Raw genomic sequence first — 17,940 nt, 5'->3', positions numbered from 1 at the left:
TTGGCCATCAAGTTGGCTTTTGAGGAATGGCGCCATTGGCTATTTTTGTTGTTACGTTCCGCCCTGGGGTTAAGAATGTGAAGGCAGATGCCCTGTCACGTTGTTTTCCGGGAGGTGGGAATTTTGAAGACCCGGGTCCCATTTTGGCTGAAGGTGTGGTGGTCTCTGCTCTTTTTCCTGAATTGGAGGCAGAGGTGCAGGCAGCCCAGTCAGAAGCTCCTGATCTTTGTCCTCCTGGGAGGTTGTTTGTGCCTCTCGCTTTGAGACACAAGATTTTTAAAGAACACCACGATACGGTCCTTGCTGGGCACCCGGGGGCAAGAGCCACACTGGATCTCATTGCTCGGAGATTCTGGTGGCCTGCGCTTCGTAAGTCGGTTGAGGGTTTTGTGGCAGCTTGCGAGACTTGCGCTCGTGCCAAGGTCCCTCATTCACGGCCATCAGGTCCTCTCCTTCCTTTGCCCATTCCTTCCCGTCCTTGGACACATCTGTCCATGGACTTCATAACGGACTTGCCTCGTTCCTCGGGGAAGTCTGTGATTCTGGTGGTGGTGGACCGTTTTAGCAAAATGGTGCATTTTATCCCTTTTCCTGGTTTGCCCAATGCTAAGACGCTGGCGCAGGCATTTATTGACCACATTGTCAAATTGCATGGGATTCCTTCAGACATAGTCTCTGATAGGGGCACGCAGTTTGTTTCCAGATTCTGGAAGGCTTTCTGTTCTCGCTTGGGGGTTCGGTTGTCATTCTCTTCTGCTTTCCATCCGCAGTCGAATGGCCAGACAGAGCGCATCAATCAGAATCTGGAGACATATCTGCGCTGTTTTGTGGCGGAGAATCAGGAGGATTGGTGTTCTTTTTTTGTCCCTTGCTGAGTTTGCTTTAAATAACCGTCGTCAGGAGTCCTCTGATAAGTCACCATTTTTTGGTGCATATGGGTTTCATCCGCAGTTTGGGACTTTCTCGGGAGAGGGCTCTTCTGGTTTGCCTGATGAGGACAGATTCTCCTCGTCTTTGTCATCTATTTGGTAAAAGATTCAGGATAATCTAAAGAGCATGAGTGAGAGATATAAGCGTGTGGCGGATAAGAGACGTGTGCCTTGTCCGGACCTGAATGTTGGTGATCTGGTGTGGTTGTCTACCAAGAATATCAAATTGAAGGTTCCCTCCTGGAAGTTGGGTCCTAGGTTTATTGGGCCTTACAAGATCCTGTCTGTCATCAATCCTGTTGCCTACCGTCTTGATCTTCCTCAGACTTGGAAGATCCATAATGTTTTTCATAAGTCCTTATTGAAACCTTATGTTCAACCTATTGTACCCTCGCCTTTGTCTCCTCCTCCGATTATGGTTGATGGAAATCTTGAATTTCAGGTCTCTAGGATTGTGGATTCTCGTCTTGTCCGCGGTTCCCTCCAGTACCTCGTTCATTGGGAGGGTTATGGTCCTGAGGAGAGGATGTGGGTCCCAGTGACGGACATTAAGGCCTCTCGTCTCATCAGGGCTTTTCATAGGTCCCATCCTGAGAAGGTGGGCTCTGAGTGTCCGGAGTCCACTCCTAGAGGGAGGGGTACTGTCACAGCCAGACAGCTGAGAAGCGCTCACAGGAGCTTTTCAGATCCTCCTCCTTGAATTTCTTTGTTTTGGTTTAGTTTCTCATCTCGTTAGTCTATCTCAGCTGTCATGCAGTCGGACTGATTGCTGCCCTTTAAATTCCTCCCCATAATGCAGTAGTGTGCGGCTGATACAACTTCCTGGAGTGTGTGTGCATGCTGTTCCCAGTTCCCAGTCCTCAGTCGTCTGCAAGTTAAGTGCTGTTTATGTATTTATGATTTTCTCTTTTCTGGATCCAGGTGACCCTGACTCCCTCCGTGTCAGTGTAGGGAGCCGGTGGTCGTGTCCCCTCACTATTGTAGGGACTTCAGGTAATAGATAGCCGAGGAACGTGGATATGCGCCCATCCACCTTTGGGTTGTTCGCATAGGCTGAGCAGTGAGGGAGAGCGGCAGGTCTATTGCAGGGGTCTCCCTTTGTTCCTTAGTTGTGGATCCAGAGAGACATTGTTTATATGGTATTGACTTGTTTCCTGTACACCATCCGTGACAGCAGCAGGAGGACTGTGAAGCGGTGAATGCAGCGCTCCCCGGGCTCTGTACTCACCGCTTCCTGGTCTCCTCCAGGGCTTCTAACGCTGTGAGGCTACTTTCACACTTGCGCTTTCCCTTTCCGCTATTGAGTTCCGTCATGGGATCTTAGTAGCGGGTGAAAACGCTTTTGTTTTGTCCCCATTCATTGTCAATGGGGACAAAACTGAACTGAACGAAACGGAGCGCAGCAGAATGCATTCCGTTCAGTTTGCTTGCGTCTCCATTGCGGACAGAATAGCGCTGCAAGCAGCGGTTTTCTGTCCACGATGTGGTGCGGAGCAAGACGGATCCGTCTTGACACACAATGTAAGTCAATGGGGACAGATCAGTTTTCTCTGACACAATAGAAAACTGATCCGTCCCCCATTGACTTTCAATGGAGTTCATGACAGATCCATCTTGGCTATGTTAGAGATAATACAACCGGATCCATTCATAACGGATGCAGACGGTTGCATTATCAGAACTGAAGCGTTTTTGCTGATCGTTGACAGATTTAGCAAAAACGCTGGTGTGAAGGTAGCCTAAACTGTGCACAGCGTGAGGACTTAGGCTCTCAGTGACCTCATGCTGTGCGACGTCACAGCACGCAACAGGAAGAACAGGAAAAGCAGGAGCTGGGTCTCAGTATCAGAAGCGGCGTCTGGAGCAGGGGAGGTAAGTTTATTTATTTATTTTTCTCTGGTCTGAGGTCTGATTAATATGGGGGTCATTTAACATGGAGGTCTGATTAATAAGGGGGTCATTAACATGGAAGTCTGATCTGAGGTCTGATTAATAAGGGGTTCATTAACATGGAGGTCTGATCTGAGGTCTGATTAATATGGGGGGTCATTAACATGGAGGTCTGATCTGAGGTCTGATTAATAACGGGTTCATTAACATGGAGGTCTGATCTGAGGTCTGATTAATATGGGGCTCATTAACATGGAGGTCTGATCTGAGGTCTGATTAATATGGGGGTCATTAACATGGAGGTCTGATCTGAGGTCTGATTAATATGGGGTTCATTAACATGGAGGTCTGATCTGAGGTCTGATTAACAAGGGGTCATTAACATGGAGGTCTGATCTGAGGTCTGATTAATAACGGGTTCATTAATATGGAGGTCTGATCTGAGGTCTGATTAATATGGGGCTCATTAACATGGAGGTCTGATCTGAGGTCTGATTAATAACGGGTTCATTAACATGGAGGTCTGATCTGAGGTCTGATTAATATGGGGCTCATTAACATGGAGGTCTGATCTGAGGTCTGATTAATAACGGGTTCATTAACATGGAGGTCTGATCTGAGGTCTGATTAATATGGGGGTCATTAACATGGAGGTCTGATCTGAGGTCTGATTAATAACGGGTTCATTAACATGGAGGTCTGATCTGAGGTCTGATTAATATGAGGCTCATTAACATGGAGGTCTGATCTGAGGTCTGATTAATATGGGGGTCATTAACATGGAGGTCTGATCTGAGGTCTGATTAATATGGGGTTCATTAACATGGAGGTCTGATCTGAGGTCTGATTAACAAGGGGTCATTAACATGGAGGTCTGATCTGAGGTCTGATTAATAACGGGTTCATTAATATGGAGGTCTGATCTGAGGTCTGATTAATATGGGGCTCATTAACATGGAGGTCTGATTAATAACGGGTTCATTAACATGGAGGTCTGATCTGAGGTCTGATTAATATGGGGGTCATTAACATGGAGGTCTGATCTGAGGTCTGATTAATATGGGGCTCATTAACATGGAGGTCTGATCTGAGGTCTGATTAATATGGGGGTCATTAACATGGAGGTCTGATCTGAGGTCTGATTAATATATGGTTCATTAACATGGAGGTCTGATCTGAGCTCTGATTAACAAGGGGGTCATTAACATGGAAGTCTGAGCTGAGGTCTGATTAATATGGGGGTTATTAACATAGATGTCTGATCTGAGGTCTGAATAATCATGGGGTCATTAACATGGAGGTCTGAATAGGGGCCTTATTAACATTGGGGTTGTAATATGAGGTCTGATTTGGGGTCTTATTACCATTGGGAGTCTGATCTTATGTCTGATTAACATTTGGGGTCTTATTAACATTGGTGGTCTGTTCTGAGGAATGATTAACATTGGGTGTCTAATTGGTGGTCTGAGCTGAGCTCTGATGAAAATTTTTTTTGCTTATTTTCCACCTTTAAAATCTAGGTGTGTCTTATAACGAGAAAAATATGGTGCATTTAGACGTCACCACTTCTTTACTTTGTTCTGAAACCTTCCAAAGAAATGTTTTGTTTTTGTAAACCTAGCGTATTAAGAGAGTACTATGTCGGTGTTTCTGTCACATACTGTACGCAGATCATAAGGAAAGGCAATACATAGACTACTAATATAATACATATATCTAAAGAGGCTGCAGATTTACCATCATTAGGCTACTTTCACACCAGCGTTTCGGTGTCCACCTGTGAGATCCGTTTCAAGGCTCTCACAAGCGGCCCCAAATGGATCAGTTTAGCCCCAATGCATTCTGAATGGATGCGGATCCCTTCAGAATGCATCAGTTTGGCTCCGTTCCGCCTCCATTCCGCTCTGGAGGTGGACACCAAAACACTGCTTGCAGCGTTTTGGTGTTCGCCTGGCCGTGCGGAGCCGAACGGATCCGTCCTGACTTACAATGTAAGTCATGGGGGCAGATCCGTTTGACGTTGACACAATATGGTGCAATTGCAAACGGATCCGTCCCCCATTGACTTTCAATGTAAAGTCAGGACGGATCCGTCTGACTAACAATTAGACTTAGACTTTTTTTTACATAGAATGCAGACGGATCCGTTCTGAACGGATACCATCATTTGCATTTATAGGCGCGGATCCGTCTGTGCAGACACCAGACGGATCCGCACCTAACGCAGGTGTGAAAGTAGCCTAACAGTGAAAAAGAATTAGTAAGCGATCAAAAGATGTGATAGAAAGATTATAGTGCATGCTAATATTTTTCTAAGGAAAAAATATTCTCCCAGACATAAGTTTGCTCCTTGGTCTATCCAATTCCAAGCTAAAACTTTTAACCACATTTATATGATCCCACAAATAATTCAGAGGCATTCAGCTGCACATGTTCTGATTTTAAAACGTTACAGAAGAATAAGGCTACGTCTACACGACGACATTTGTCGCGCAACTTATAGGGCACAACTACACTGCAACATTTGTAGCGCAACATTTTGTTGCACCAATGTTGCGCGACAATTTTTATAATGGCAGTCTATAGTGTCGCACTGCAACATGCAACATGCTGCGACGCAACAGTCGCAGAAAAATCCATCTCGACACCATAGACTGCCATTATAAAAATTGTCGCGCGACATTAGTGCAACATAATGTCGCGCGACAAATGTTGTCGTGTAGACGTAGTCTAAGGGGTTGTTTCACAAGTTTCCTATAGGTCTGGCTTCTGACACTCCAGCTAGAAGGGAAAAATAGCATTACATGGCTGCCATCTAGATTAATGGCCACAAATGTAATACATACACTATATTATACCCCCTTGAGGGAGGTCCCAAGTGGGGTACCACCCATTATGACATTCATATGCCCTAATAAGGCATATGAATAGGGATTTTCGAATGTTTTACAAAGTGTTACATTGTTACACCAATGTACAACAGATTACTGTAGCCTAACTGATTTGAAAAGGGAGGCAATAACGTAGTTTTCACTATCCTCTTGGCAAACATGCAATGAAGGATATCCATAATGCATTGTCTCCCTTTACAAACAGGATCAGACTGATGATACTGGAGTTCTGTGGGAATTTCCTAGAGGGAGCGGCCAGCAGTCCGGGTTCTCTAAATGCATAGCAGACACAGGCTGTGGTTATACACTGCGGAGCAAGCACAGATAACCTGAAATTCCCCACAGAACCAGAACACATCGACTACACAGAAGGATTGTGTCTGATTAAAACTCTATAAAACAGAGCGCCTTGATTAGGTGGCACATATTGGTTGCTTGATGCACATGGAGGTGACTAGGAGCAGCACACCATATGTGCGGGGTCTGACCTCCTGAAGATAGAAGCCCAACGGCTTAGGTTGGTTTAGCGTAGGACCCGCCTGACCTGAGACCACCTAGGCGCTTGGTAGGCGGGCACAGATGTGTTTTGATCAAAATATATTGGCTAAGTGTCTCTTACATCAGAGTGAGGGCTTGGTCCATATATAATGCTTGCATCTATATTATTAAGTGCATTATTATCTTTTTTCCAGTGATTTTTTTATTTATTAGAACTCTATCATACAGATTTGCAGTTTATACAGTTGCATTACTACAGACTTTAAATGACTCCAAACCATAGCTTCATATTAGCACAGATACGCAAGCACCATAGCTGTAGGAGCCATGACAGTAGCAATGGGGCCCCTGAGGCTGAGGGGCCCACTCAGGTGCACTCGTTTTTATTTGCAGAAACTATGCTATCTGCTATCCGGCGCTGTTGTGTGGGTTCTCTTTTGTGTAGATCTGATATTTGACACTACTGCTGCTTGAGTAAGGCTCTGTTCACATGACATCAAGGCCACTACATTGGAAGGCTACAATGTATTCCAGTGTATAGGCATACAGTGGGATATGCTGCTAATAGGGTCACATTGCAAATAAGTATACGGTGTGGTATACATGTACATAAAATTTAAAAAAAGTATACCAATGTATATTGGCCTGACGAGGGGTTAAAAAAGTCAGTCCTTGCTTCTGATGGATGCATAAGGCTTAGACATGGTATGAACATAGATATAGTTATGTTCTGCATTACTGCTATTCAGTTTACAGTAAATTAAGTGATGGGGCCATTTGTAACTTTGCAGTTAGGGTTGTGAATTCTAGCTTCCCCCATGCACACATTTGTTATTACAGTAGTTTGCATATTATCTTTTCACAAGCAATAATCTTGTGGGAAATCCTATATTAGGGCTCATGCACACAAACGTATTTTTTTTCCGTGTCCGTTCCTTTATTTTGGCGGACCGTATGCGGTCCGCAAAAAAAACTGAAGTATTCCGTGCACATTCCGTATGTCCGTATTTCTGTTCCGCAAAAAAATAAAACATGTCCAATTATTGTCCGCATTACGGACAAGAATAGTACTGATCAATTAGGGGCCAGCTGTTCCGTTCTGCAAAATACGGAATGCACACGGATGTCATCTGTATGTTTGGCGGCTCCGTTTTTTGTGGACCGCAAAATACATACGGTCGTGTGCATGAGCCCTTACATGTACTAACTATACGCTGGCACCTGGCAAGGAATGAATTATAGGGGAATTTTCATCTTGGACATTTATGACATATCCCATCTCTGACAAGTGTGTTTCGGTGTATTCAGAAACCCCCTCAGAAGTGAATGGAGGGGGCATGCATGGCCTGACTAGGGGGTGACCAGGGGGTGAGTGAGACCTGCATTTATCCTGTAGATATGCCATAAATGTCTCAGACGGTATTAAATGCATTATGACAGAAGACAAGTGTGGTTCATAGAACTGCAGTTCATTTGGCAGCCTGACCATGTAGAACGTAATATATAACTTTACAAACGGTAAAACCTACATTTTAAAAGGGTTTGTCTCACTTTGAAAACTCATTTTCAAATGGAGATGTGTCCACTCTTAACTTTTCTTGAATTTTGTTAAGGACTCCAATATCTCAGGATACAAAATGGATACAATCTTACACCCTCCAATAAAAAATATACTTCACTTCAGCAAATGCCATTTATCATGTAGAGAAAGTTAATACAAGGCACTTACTAATGTATTGTGATTGCCCATATTGCCTCCTTTGCTGGCTGGATTCTTTTTTCCATCACATTATACACTGCTCGTTTCCAGGGTTTACGACCACCCTCAAATCCATCAGTGGTGGCCGTGCTTGCACAGTTTTGGAAAGGGAGCTGTCCTCTCTGGAGGCTGGGACCGTGGGAGCTCACATAGGCACGCATAAGCAGCAGCTTCCTTCTCGGCCACCTCGCATCTGTGCTGCAGCAATGGCTGTGGCTCCAGGATACAAGCAGTGTATAATGCGATGGAAAAATGAATCCAGCCAGCAAAGGAAGCAATATGGACAATCACATTACATTAGTCAGTGCCTTGTATTTACTTTGTGTATATGATCAATGCCATTTGCTGAAGGGAGACCACCCCTTTAAGCTTATGTTCACATCACTTTTCTATCGTTTATGTAGTAGATCCATTTAGTAGATAGAAGGAAATCTGTTTGCTTCTGTTTTACATAGATTTAAATGAAAACATATGCGTCACTGTCATTTTCTTTTTGGCCGACTCAAAAGTGTGGTAGACTCTGCTTTTGTGTCTGCTAAAAAAAAAAAAGGACAGTAAAAGATATGTTTCTTTTTATCATTGAAATCATTGCAAAATATTGTCAAACGGATGCCCTTGGCATCAATTTGTACATTTTTTTGCGTATCTGTTAAAGGGGTTTTTTAGGAGTAAAATATTGATGACCTATCCTACAGGATAGGTGATCAATATTAGATCGATGGAGGTCCGACACCTGGCACCCCCGCTGATCGGCTGAAGAGGCTGTGGTGCTCCTGTGAGTGCTGCGGCCTCCTCACAGCAGCCTGGTGATGGATGGCCAATGGATGCCATCTATCGGAGGCTTCTGTTTATGTTTCCATCCTGTACCACACATCTTGGAATATGTTGAGTTACAGAAAAGAGAACAAGGCAGAATTAACAGATGGAATGGATGGGGTTGGCTCACCTGCTGGCCATGCTCTGTCTGCAGTGTTGTCTGAAAGGCATTAGGTGATAATTCATAGCATCCAGCAGTAACTTTTGGCATACTGGGTCAGTCCTCATAAAGTCTACTGACTGTACTCTCTCTACCAACTCTGGAGCTGGGATGAGAGCAAAGCGAAGTCTCTTCATCAGATCCGGGGCATACTGCATGCGTGTTTCCCTGTCGTGTTCCAGCCAAAGTACAGACATCTGAAAGAGAGCAAGCTCTGACTCTACTGGAGGTGGTAAGGAGTCCAGCATGGACCGCATCTCTTCAAAGTTGAGTAGCAACACATCCTCCACCAAATACTTATTGGCCAACTTCTTTGTTTCCTCCAGACCATGAAGTGCTGCAATTTTACATACTTGCTTATAATTCTGCACTGAAATCTGATCATTGAGAAACTGTACACAAAGCTTTGTCACCTGAGGAATGTGCAAGATCTTGCTGACTGATAATACCTCCTCGACTGTATCTAGAGACAAGGTAACATTGGCTGTGTAAAGGTACTCCAAGACCAATCTGAGACCTATTGAGGAACATCCTTGCAAAACCAAGTTGTTGATGGCCCTAGGGCTGACAAGCATCTTCTCATCTGGGGAAGAGGAGGGTGTTCCGGGCTCATCTGACTGCTGCTGTTGGTCCTTCGAAACAGATGACAGACTATCCTGCCCTGGGTGATTAGAGAACAGAGATCTGAAGTACTGAGAACAGGATGCAAGTACAGCTTTGTGGCAGTGGAATTGCTGTCCTTGGGCAGTCAAGGTCACATCACAGAAGAGCTGCTTTCTCCACAGGAGGTTCAAGCCATGCAGCAGATTATCACTATGGCTGGGGTCAAAGGTGGACGTCCTGTCCCCCGATCTGGACATGGCGGGACTCTAGTGCAGTTTTCCGCAGGAACCTACAATGAATGAAAACCCATTGAAAACTTGGCTGACCATTGGCAAATGATTATGCTAAGACATAAAGTTGGAAGGTTTTATTACTTTAACATTGAAAAGTAAGGAAAGACGTTAACTCCAGAACGTTAGCAAGAAAACAAAAAAGTGTCTAGATCTTAGGAGCAGACTTAGGGTACTTTCACACTTGCATTATTCTTTTCCGGCACTGAGTTCCGTCTTAAGGGCTCAATACCGGAAAAGAACTGATCAGTTATATCCCCATTCTTCTGAATGGAGAGTAATCCGTTCAGGATGCATCAGGATGTCTTCAGTTCAGTCATTTTGACTGATCAGACAAAAGATAAAACTGCAGCATGCTACGGTTTTATCTCCGGCCAAATAAACTGAACACTTGCCGGAATGCCGGATACGGCATTTTTTTCCATAGGAATGTATTAGTGCCGGATCCGGCATTCAAAATACCGGAATGTCGGATCCGTCCTTCCGGTCTGCACATGAGCAGACCGAAAAAAAGGTGAAAAAAAATAAATGTCGGATCCGTTTTTGCCGGATGACACCGGAAAGACAGATCTGGCATTTCAATGCATTTTTCTGATCAGTCTTACAAATGCCATCAGTTGGCATATGTTTCGCCGGATCCGGCAGTCTCTGACGCAAGTGTAAAAGTAGCCTTATACCCAAGTTCCAAAAGCAGACGCTGCTGGATATCTCCAAAACGTCTAATTATGATGCTCTTATATCATAGACACTGTCATGTTATAATAGTGGCCTATCTATGATGTTCTTCCATGTCAAATTGAATTTCTCTGAGTTCCTTTAAGAGGAGAGATGTGATCACATCTGCATGCACCATATAAAAGAGCTTCTGAACCCCAGCAAAGAGTGCAGATTTTTTTCCTTCTACTTTGTCTTTTTAGAAATGTATGGACGATGTGCATAGATCTCAGTAAAATCAACACTTCCTATTTGAATGGGTTTATAGGTAGGCACGGTTCAAAAACTTCTTCCTAACTTCATAAACCAGACTGTGAATTTATCAGCAAAATGTAGCACAATATACACAAAACAAATGTAAAGCATATGTACGTCCCTGGGGTTTTCCTGACATCCAGTGTGGTGTACATTTCAAGATTATTATTATTATGGGTTGTCCACCCTGTCGTTTTCCTCTAAAAATAAGCTGATCATGAGAAACCCCCATCAGCTATTGGTCACTGACATGTTGGGCTAGACTGGGGGTCCTGAGAAGAGATCCTAATAGGATATACAGGAAAGGCATCCATGAAGTGGACAAGCCCCTTTAATTGACTGAACTTGATCAAAGTTTCCCATATTTGTGGATAACAGAAAAACACGGGATCAGCTGAGAAAACATATAGACAGATGCAAACCATGTCATGCTAAATGCTATTCAAACCATAAGGTGATGCTGCTAGTAATGTGAACCTATACGATGGACTGAAGGACACCTCTCAGGTGCTGTCACTGTAAGTCCTGGGCTAACTTTCCAAGTCCTCACCCAGCGGTCCCTGAGCACATAGTAATGATCCGGGCTGGAGCCCCCCCCCATATGCCGGCAGATATTATATGACCCTCTGTCAGCAAAAGGGGCTCAATAGCTAGAGGACAGCATGCCATTTTCAAAATCCTTAATCTGCATTTGACCAAACATAATACATAATATTACATGATTTAATTCATATTATTATTATTCTATTTATTATTATTATTTGTAATGTAATAGTTATAAAGCAACACAACAGAAAATGTAAACCACTTGGTGCACATTCATTTCCCCTGCCCCTGTTCTCTGGAGCCACGTACCAGTTCACACTGTACAGTAATAGCCAGTCACTTCTTCACTTCACACGTAATAAACGCCAAAAAGTACCCGGCGAATTCACCAAAGGGGCAAAGACAGTAATGTAATAATTGGTGGCGGCAGGGATAGGAGCCGTGATCCCCCCCTCATCCCATCTCCAGGATCTCAGAGCCCCTCTGAAGACGCCTCGCCGGTCCCCTGCAGATTGCAGCCCTGCACCCAGTACCATTGTGGTAACACTGTCATATAGCACCCACACAGTCCACAGCACTGTACAGAGAAGTCACTGCCTCCTGGCCACACATACCTTGTCCCTCAATCTGCTTCTTAGCATTTGTAACCTCAGATCCTGGAGGAAAACATGCAAAGTCCATGCAGATGTTGGTCTGCTGCAAGGTATTGAGCCAGCGTGCCGACCCAGCAGTGAAGGGGTTAAGGGCACTTCTAGTATCCCGGTGCTACTTCCCCCTCCAGCAGCATGTGCAGGAGAAACGCTGCATGTGCACGGGTCTCTCCTCAGCTGGACCTGGTCACCCCCCCCCCCCCCCCCCCCCCCCCTCCCATCTTTCCTATGGATTTTAGAGTTTCTTACTGTCAACAACTGAGAACCTACCGTCTAGTGTCACCACACAAAACCAGGGCCAGAAACTTACCTGCCTTCACCGGATGCCAAAGTAGAGGATGACTTTCTCTTCCCACCCCCAAAAAGGATCGCACTCCTTCCTTCCCCTGTGAAGGATCTGCAGCTCCAAACAGCCCGCAAGCTTCTTGTGCCCAAACTCCAGGCAGTCAGTGTGCACGGTGCTGTAGGGTGCGGGGCGTCATTTGATCATGGTGAATTAAGAGAGGAAGAATCGGAGGAGAGGGAGAAGAGGAGACTGGGAGACTGAGCAGAGCCTCCTGCAAGAGAAGGAGAAGAAGAAGAAGGGAAAAAAATGTACGTGTGACAAATTATGCTACCAAGAAACAACACATCATTATCCTTGGGCCTGGGGCTCAGTGAGACGTAACGAGAGTAATAGGAAATCCACGGTTGGGGAGAGAAACGGTCGTGCATGGCCGGTGGAGAGAGACCATGCGAGGGGGCTGGATGCTGAGGAGCCGGGCAAAATTATGGCTCAAGGCTATTGTAAAAATTGTCGAGCGTAAATGACTGTGATTTCAAACATCTTTGGAAGAAAGAAAAGGGGGGAAACGAAGCCCTCCCCCTCCCTGTCCTCCTCCTCCTCCCTTTCCCCATCCCTCTCTCATCTCTCTCTCTATAAAGAACCGTCAAGTTTTAGTGCGCATTGCTAATTAGTCAATTTCTCTCTGCCTTCACAGGCGGGCGACTCTGCTGCTGAGCCGAGACTGCTCATTTCTGCCACCAGTTTTTTTTTTTAGCTGTGATCTGGATGAATGAGTAGCTGTCTTATGACAAAAAATAAACTCTGATCCCTTCCTCCCCCTTCACAGAATAAGGAGATATTACCACCCCAGCCCTGCGTGCACCCCATGTACTGTGCAAACTTTCTGTCAGGATGTGTGCACCCCCATATACAGAATAGGGGGATATTATTACCCCCTTCCTGTCATGTATCCCACGATTATTATACACCCCATGTGCTGTGCAAACCTTCTGTCAGGATGTGTGCACCCCCATATAAAGAATAGGGGGATATTGTCACCCCCTTCCTGTCATGTATGCCACCATTATTATACACCCCATGTACTGTGCAAACTTTCTGTCAGGATGTGTGCACCCCCATATACAGAATAGGGGGATATTATCACCCCGTTCCTGTCATGTATCCGCCCATTATTATACACCCCATATACAGAATAGGGGGATATTATCACCCCGTTCCTGTCATGTATCCCACTACTATATACCCCATGTGCTGTGCAAACTTTCTGTCAGGATGTGTGCACCCCATATACAGAATAGGGGGATATTATTCCTGTCATGTGTCCCATTATTATTTACCCTATGCACTGTGCAGACTTTGTCAGGTCAGGATACATGCTGCCCGCTGCCCGCCGCCCGCCGCCAGCCGCTCAACCTTTAAAAAGGCCAAAGAGGAGCATCTTCAGTGCTGTGCTTAGCATGATAATCCACACCTCTAACTCCACCCAATGCCTGTTATACAGGTCCAGTCCCCTAGGTGCCCCCACACAATAGTTATGCCCCTTTAGTGCCCCTTTCACAGTAGTTATGCCCCCTGTTATGTATCCTGCTATTATGTACCCCATATATTGTGCAGGCTTTCATTGCGGATGCGCTGTGCTGCTCCCCCATACATACAGTATTAGCATCACCTCCCTGTCCCCCATGCTTCCTGTCAGGATGTGCACCCCCATATAGAGATTAGGGGGATATTATCACCCCCTTCCTGTCATGTACCCAATTATTGTACTTCATGCACTGTATCCATTTCTATGAGGATGTCTGGTGTTGCTGATCTCCTCCCACGTAGAGAATACTGCCCTGTCCTTGTCACGTCCCTCATGCCTTGTGCTGGATATTTTTTTGTTCCCACTTTGACAAAATAGGAAGATATTACCATTTCCTTCCTCTCATGCATCCCGTGCTGCTGCCCCCTACAGGATAGGGAGATATTACTGTCCTTGCACAGCCATGAACCGCTACTTTACTGCCCAATACACTATCAACAATCTGATTCTACCAGCCCATGCCTGCCATGTATTTCTGCTGATACCCCTAATACTCCACAGCAATAAGCCACCACCACCCCATCATGTGTCTTGTAAGGACGTGCTGTGCTCCTCAAGTATCCAGTAATACCTTTCTGCTACCTGTTTTCTCCCCATCTCTTTCCTATTATGTGTAAGACTGTTGCCATCATAGTGATCAAATACTGACGCTTATTGTTATAGCAGCTAGAAAACCAATATAATTATTATTACTGCCTCCATCTATAACCGCCATTTCTTAGCTGCCTCGCCTCCGTGCAGACTGATAATTCAGGACATTTTATGAGGACAGTCAAATGATGACCGTATAGAGAAACAGGACAAAAGTAGATCTTTTTTTTTTTTTTTTGTCAAAAACCTTAAACATTCTTATATTTTTTGATCTGTGAAGTTTCTGTGATCATAACCGAGTGTCTCGTAACAAGCTATTAATTGTAATGATGCAGGAGGTTTTGTACAGTTCTGATCATCCAGCAAAGTCCATGATGTGTCTGGTGATATGTCTCACGGGGAATTAAAGCGACTGTCACTTTACATATAATGTCAGGCCTGAATGCAGTCCTGACATTCCTTATTCAATAGGACTGCACCACGAGAAAAAGTCACTGATGCGATCACATCCATTGCCAAGACTACAGATGACGCTTCCCTTCCTGCACAATATGGAGGAGGCAGTAGTCTGAGTCCCTCCCCTTAACTGTGCTGCCACCAGTCATAGACAGCTCAGTCTCTCCTCACCAGTGATAGCTCCACTCTGCACTGGCACGCAGGAAGGGGCTTCCAGGAAATAAAGACTAGGAAAGAATTAAAGGCGTTTTCCGAGACTAACAATTGCTCCCCCATATGCTGGGCCCCTCACAGTGAATCTACTCACCTGCCTCCCCGCTCCTTGTGCCGCTCCTGGTCCCCGCACTGCCGTAGCTGCTTCTCCCTGTGCAAGGATGAAAACATCCGGTGTTGGGGGGAGCCTCTTTAGCGTCGCTAGGGATGCTCGTCCCCGTCACCGCCTGCTATTGGCTGCCCCCACCCAACACAGGATGTTTTCATCTGCGCACAGGGAGAAGCCGCAGCGGCGTGCGGGAACCAGGAGCGGCGCGGGGAGCCAAGTAAGTAGATTCAGTGTGAGGGGCCGGCATATAGGGGAGCAATTGTTAAAGGGGATAACCCCTTTAAAGAGGACCTTTCACCATTCCTGACATGCCTGTTTTAATAGCTTCATGCATTCTTATGGCGCTATGTTGTGCCAATCCTTTATTATTTCTACTTGAAGTTATTAATTAATTTCTAGCAGTCTGCAGTAAGGGTAAAGAGGGGAGGTAACCAGTTGGGGGTGTGTACCTGCACCGTCTGAAAATGGCAGCACTGATTGGATAGAGTCAGACTGTGCAGGGACACCCCCCCACCTGGTTACCACCCCTCTGTACCCTTACTGCAGACTGCTAGCAATTCATTCATAACTTCTAGTAGAAATAATAAAGGAATGGCACAACACAGAGCCATAAGAATAGATGTTCCAGTATTGTTATTAATGCGTGAAGCTATTAAAACAGGCACGCCAGGAGTGGTGAAAGTCCTCTTTAATTTATTTTTTACACCAAAGTCATATTTTTATAACATTAGGGGGCGTGACTTTATTTTACTATGTTCATTATTCATAAACGATGATAGCTATCTTAAAGGGAAACTTTTCTTTAATCACTTATTACAAATGTCTTCAGACTACCTAATGAGCACTATTTGTAGGAGCAGGACATGCTCGGCAGATTCCACAGGAGTTTAGGTGGCTACCTAGCAATAGACATGGCTGACTGGATCTTTACATGCTTGTGTAAAGCAGCGTGGCCACCATCTGTACCATAAAAGTCCTTGTAGCATGTACTACAACCAGCACTTCCTCTCCTGCTCTTTCTAAGAACAGATGGTCCCAATCCTCACCTCTAGAATGGGGAGTATTAGTGGAGCAATCATTTTTTGAATGTTTTTTTATCTGAGTAGTGGGGAGCAGCCAGCAGGAAAGACAATGGAGGAGGGTGTCCGTCTGGAATACTGGTGTGCTGTATTCCCCAACATGGTGGGAAAACATGATTAAATCAAGAGAGCGCCACTTTTCCAATACAATACAAAAAAAATTGTGAGGGACTTCATAAAAATGACATTTGCCCAGAACAGCCGATCAGAAAACAGTTATACCAGCAATAGCAAAACTGTCCCATTACTGTCCTGACAGAGATCTGAGGAGTAACTTAGTAGTGCACCCCAATTCAACATGTGAATAGGGCCTTCAGCCTCCTACATATAAGACCTCTGCAGCTTTGTACTAGAGGCGAATACTTCTGTAATAAGTATCCAAAGATCATATGTGCAGAATCATCCAAAAGACCTCTTTCTGCCTGAAATCGGAGGCATACGTGGGTACAGATAGGCACATAGACATATTTGAGGGCCCTATTACCTCTGACTTATAGGGAACCATAATATGGCTATATGTTTGAAGCCTTAAAGGGGTTGTCTCACTTCAGCAAATGGTATTTATCATGTAGACAAAGTTAATACAAGACACTTACTATAATGTATTATCCATATTGTCTCCTTTGCTGGCTTGATTCATTTTTCCATCACATTATACACTGCTTTTATCCAGGGAATTACGACCACCCCGCAGTCCAGCAGTGGTGGTCGTGCTTGCACACTATAGGAAAAAGTGCCAGCCTATGCCCACTACCACCATCCACAGCACCACCAGAAAGACAGGCACTTTTTCTTATATTGTACAAGCACGACCACCACTGCTTGATTACACGGTGGTCATAACCCCTGGAAACGACAAATGTATAATGCGATGGAAAAATGAATCCAGCCAGCAAAGGGAGGCAATATGGACAATCACAATACATTAGTAAGTGTCTTGTATTAACTTTCTCTACATGATAAATGGCATTTGCTGAAGTGAGACAACTCCTTTTAAGCTGGTCGTACACATTACATAAATATTGGCCAAGCCTGGTGATTTTGGAAGGACTGACTGACCATTTAATGTGTATGCGGCCATCTGTGGCAGATGTTGGGGAAGATAAGGATGGGGCATGTTGGATTTCAACTGCCTGATACTTTTGTTCTTAAAAGTTTAGTGGATGTGTGTGGAGGGGGTCATAAGAGATAGCTGTGGGTTGAATGAACATGGAGGCAAATGACCCATTTCTGACTTAACTTATCCTAAATAAATACTAAAAATAATGACATGACAACTTTGTGGTGGAATAAAAATGACCGCAATGCTTTATTAAGGGTAAATAAATTATTAAATAATTAAAACTTCAAATTCATAAATAAATAACCATTAGAAAATTCCAATAATTACCGAAATCCACTCAGCAATAGCTGAGTGATACAGCCCCTCTAATAAAGCAAAGCGACATGAGCATAAGAATAGAGAGGGAGGGAGGGCGGGGCGACGATCCGGTCTTGATAACACTGGCCCAGAAGCGCCGCCGAAACCCTCTTTTTAAGGACTGAACTTTCCCGCCGCTGACATCCAAAACCAATCAGCTGTCCAGAAATCTCCCCCAGCAACCAGCTGCACCAATCAGA

At 44.8% G+C, this 17,940-nt stretch overlaps 1 protein-coding gene across 1 annotated transcript in view; it reads right to left on the bottom strand.

Moving 5' to 3' along the window:
- The window catches only part of KLHL14 (kelch like family member 14), a 100,835-nt gene extending 88,485 nt beyond the window's left edge, over nucleotides 1-12,350 (bottom strand). The window contains exons 1-2 of the mRNA XM_040432579.1: nucleotides 12,312-12,350; nucleotides 8,914-9,835 (exon numbers count right to left, since the gene is read on the bottom strand). Coding sequence (XP_040288513.1) covers nucleotides 8,914-9,803 — 890 coding nt within the window. The 5' untranslated portion in view covers nucleotides 9,804-9,835; nucleotides 12,312-12,350. The remainder of the gene's footprint in view (nucleotides 1-8,913; nucleotides 9,836-12,311) is intronic.
- Nucleotides 12,351-17,940: the final 5,590 nt, after the last annotated feature.

This window comes from Bufo bufo, chromosome 5 (genome assembly GCF_905171765.1).
Source record: "Bufo bufo chromosome 5, aBufBuf1.1, whole genome shotgun sequence".
NCBI lineage: Eukaryota > Metazoa > Chordata > Amphibia > Anura > Bufonidae > Bufo > Bufo bufo.
Note: the sequence above shows the minus strand (reverse complement) of the source record. Positions and strands in the feature narration are given on the sequence as shown.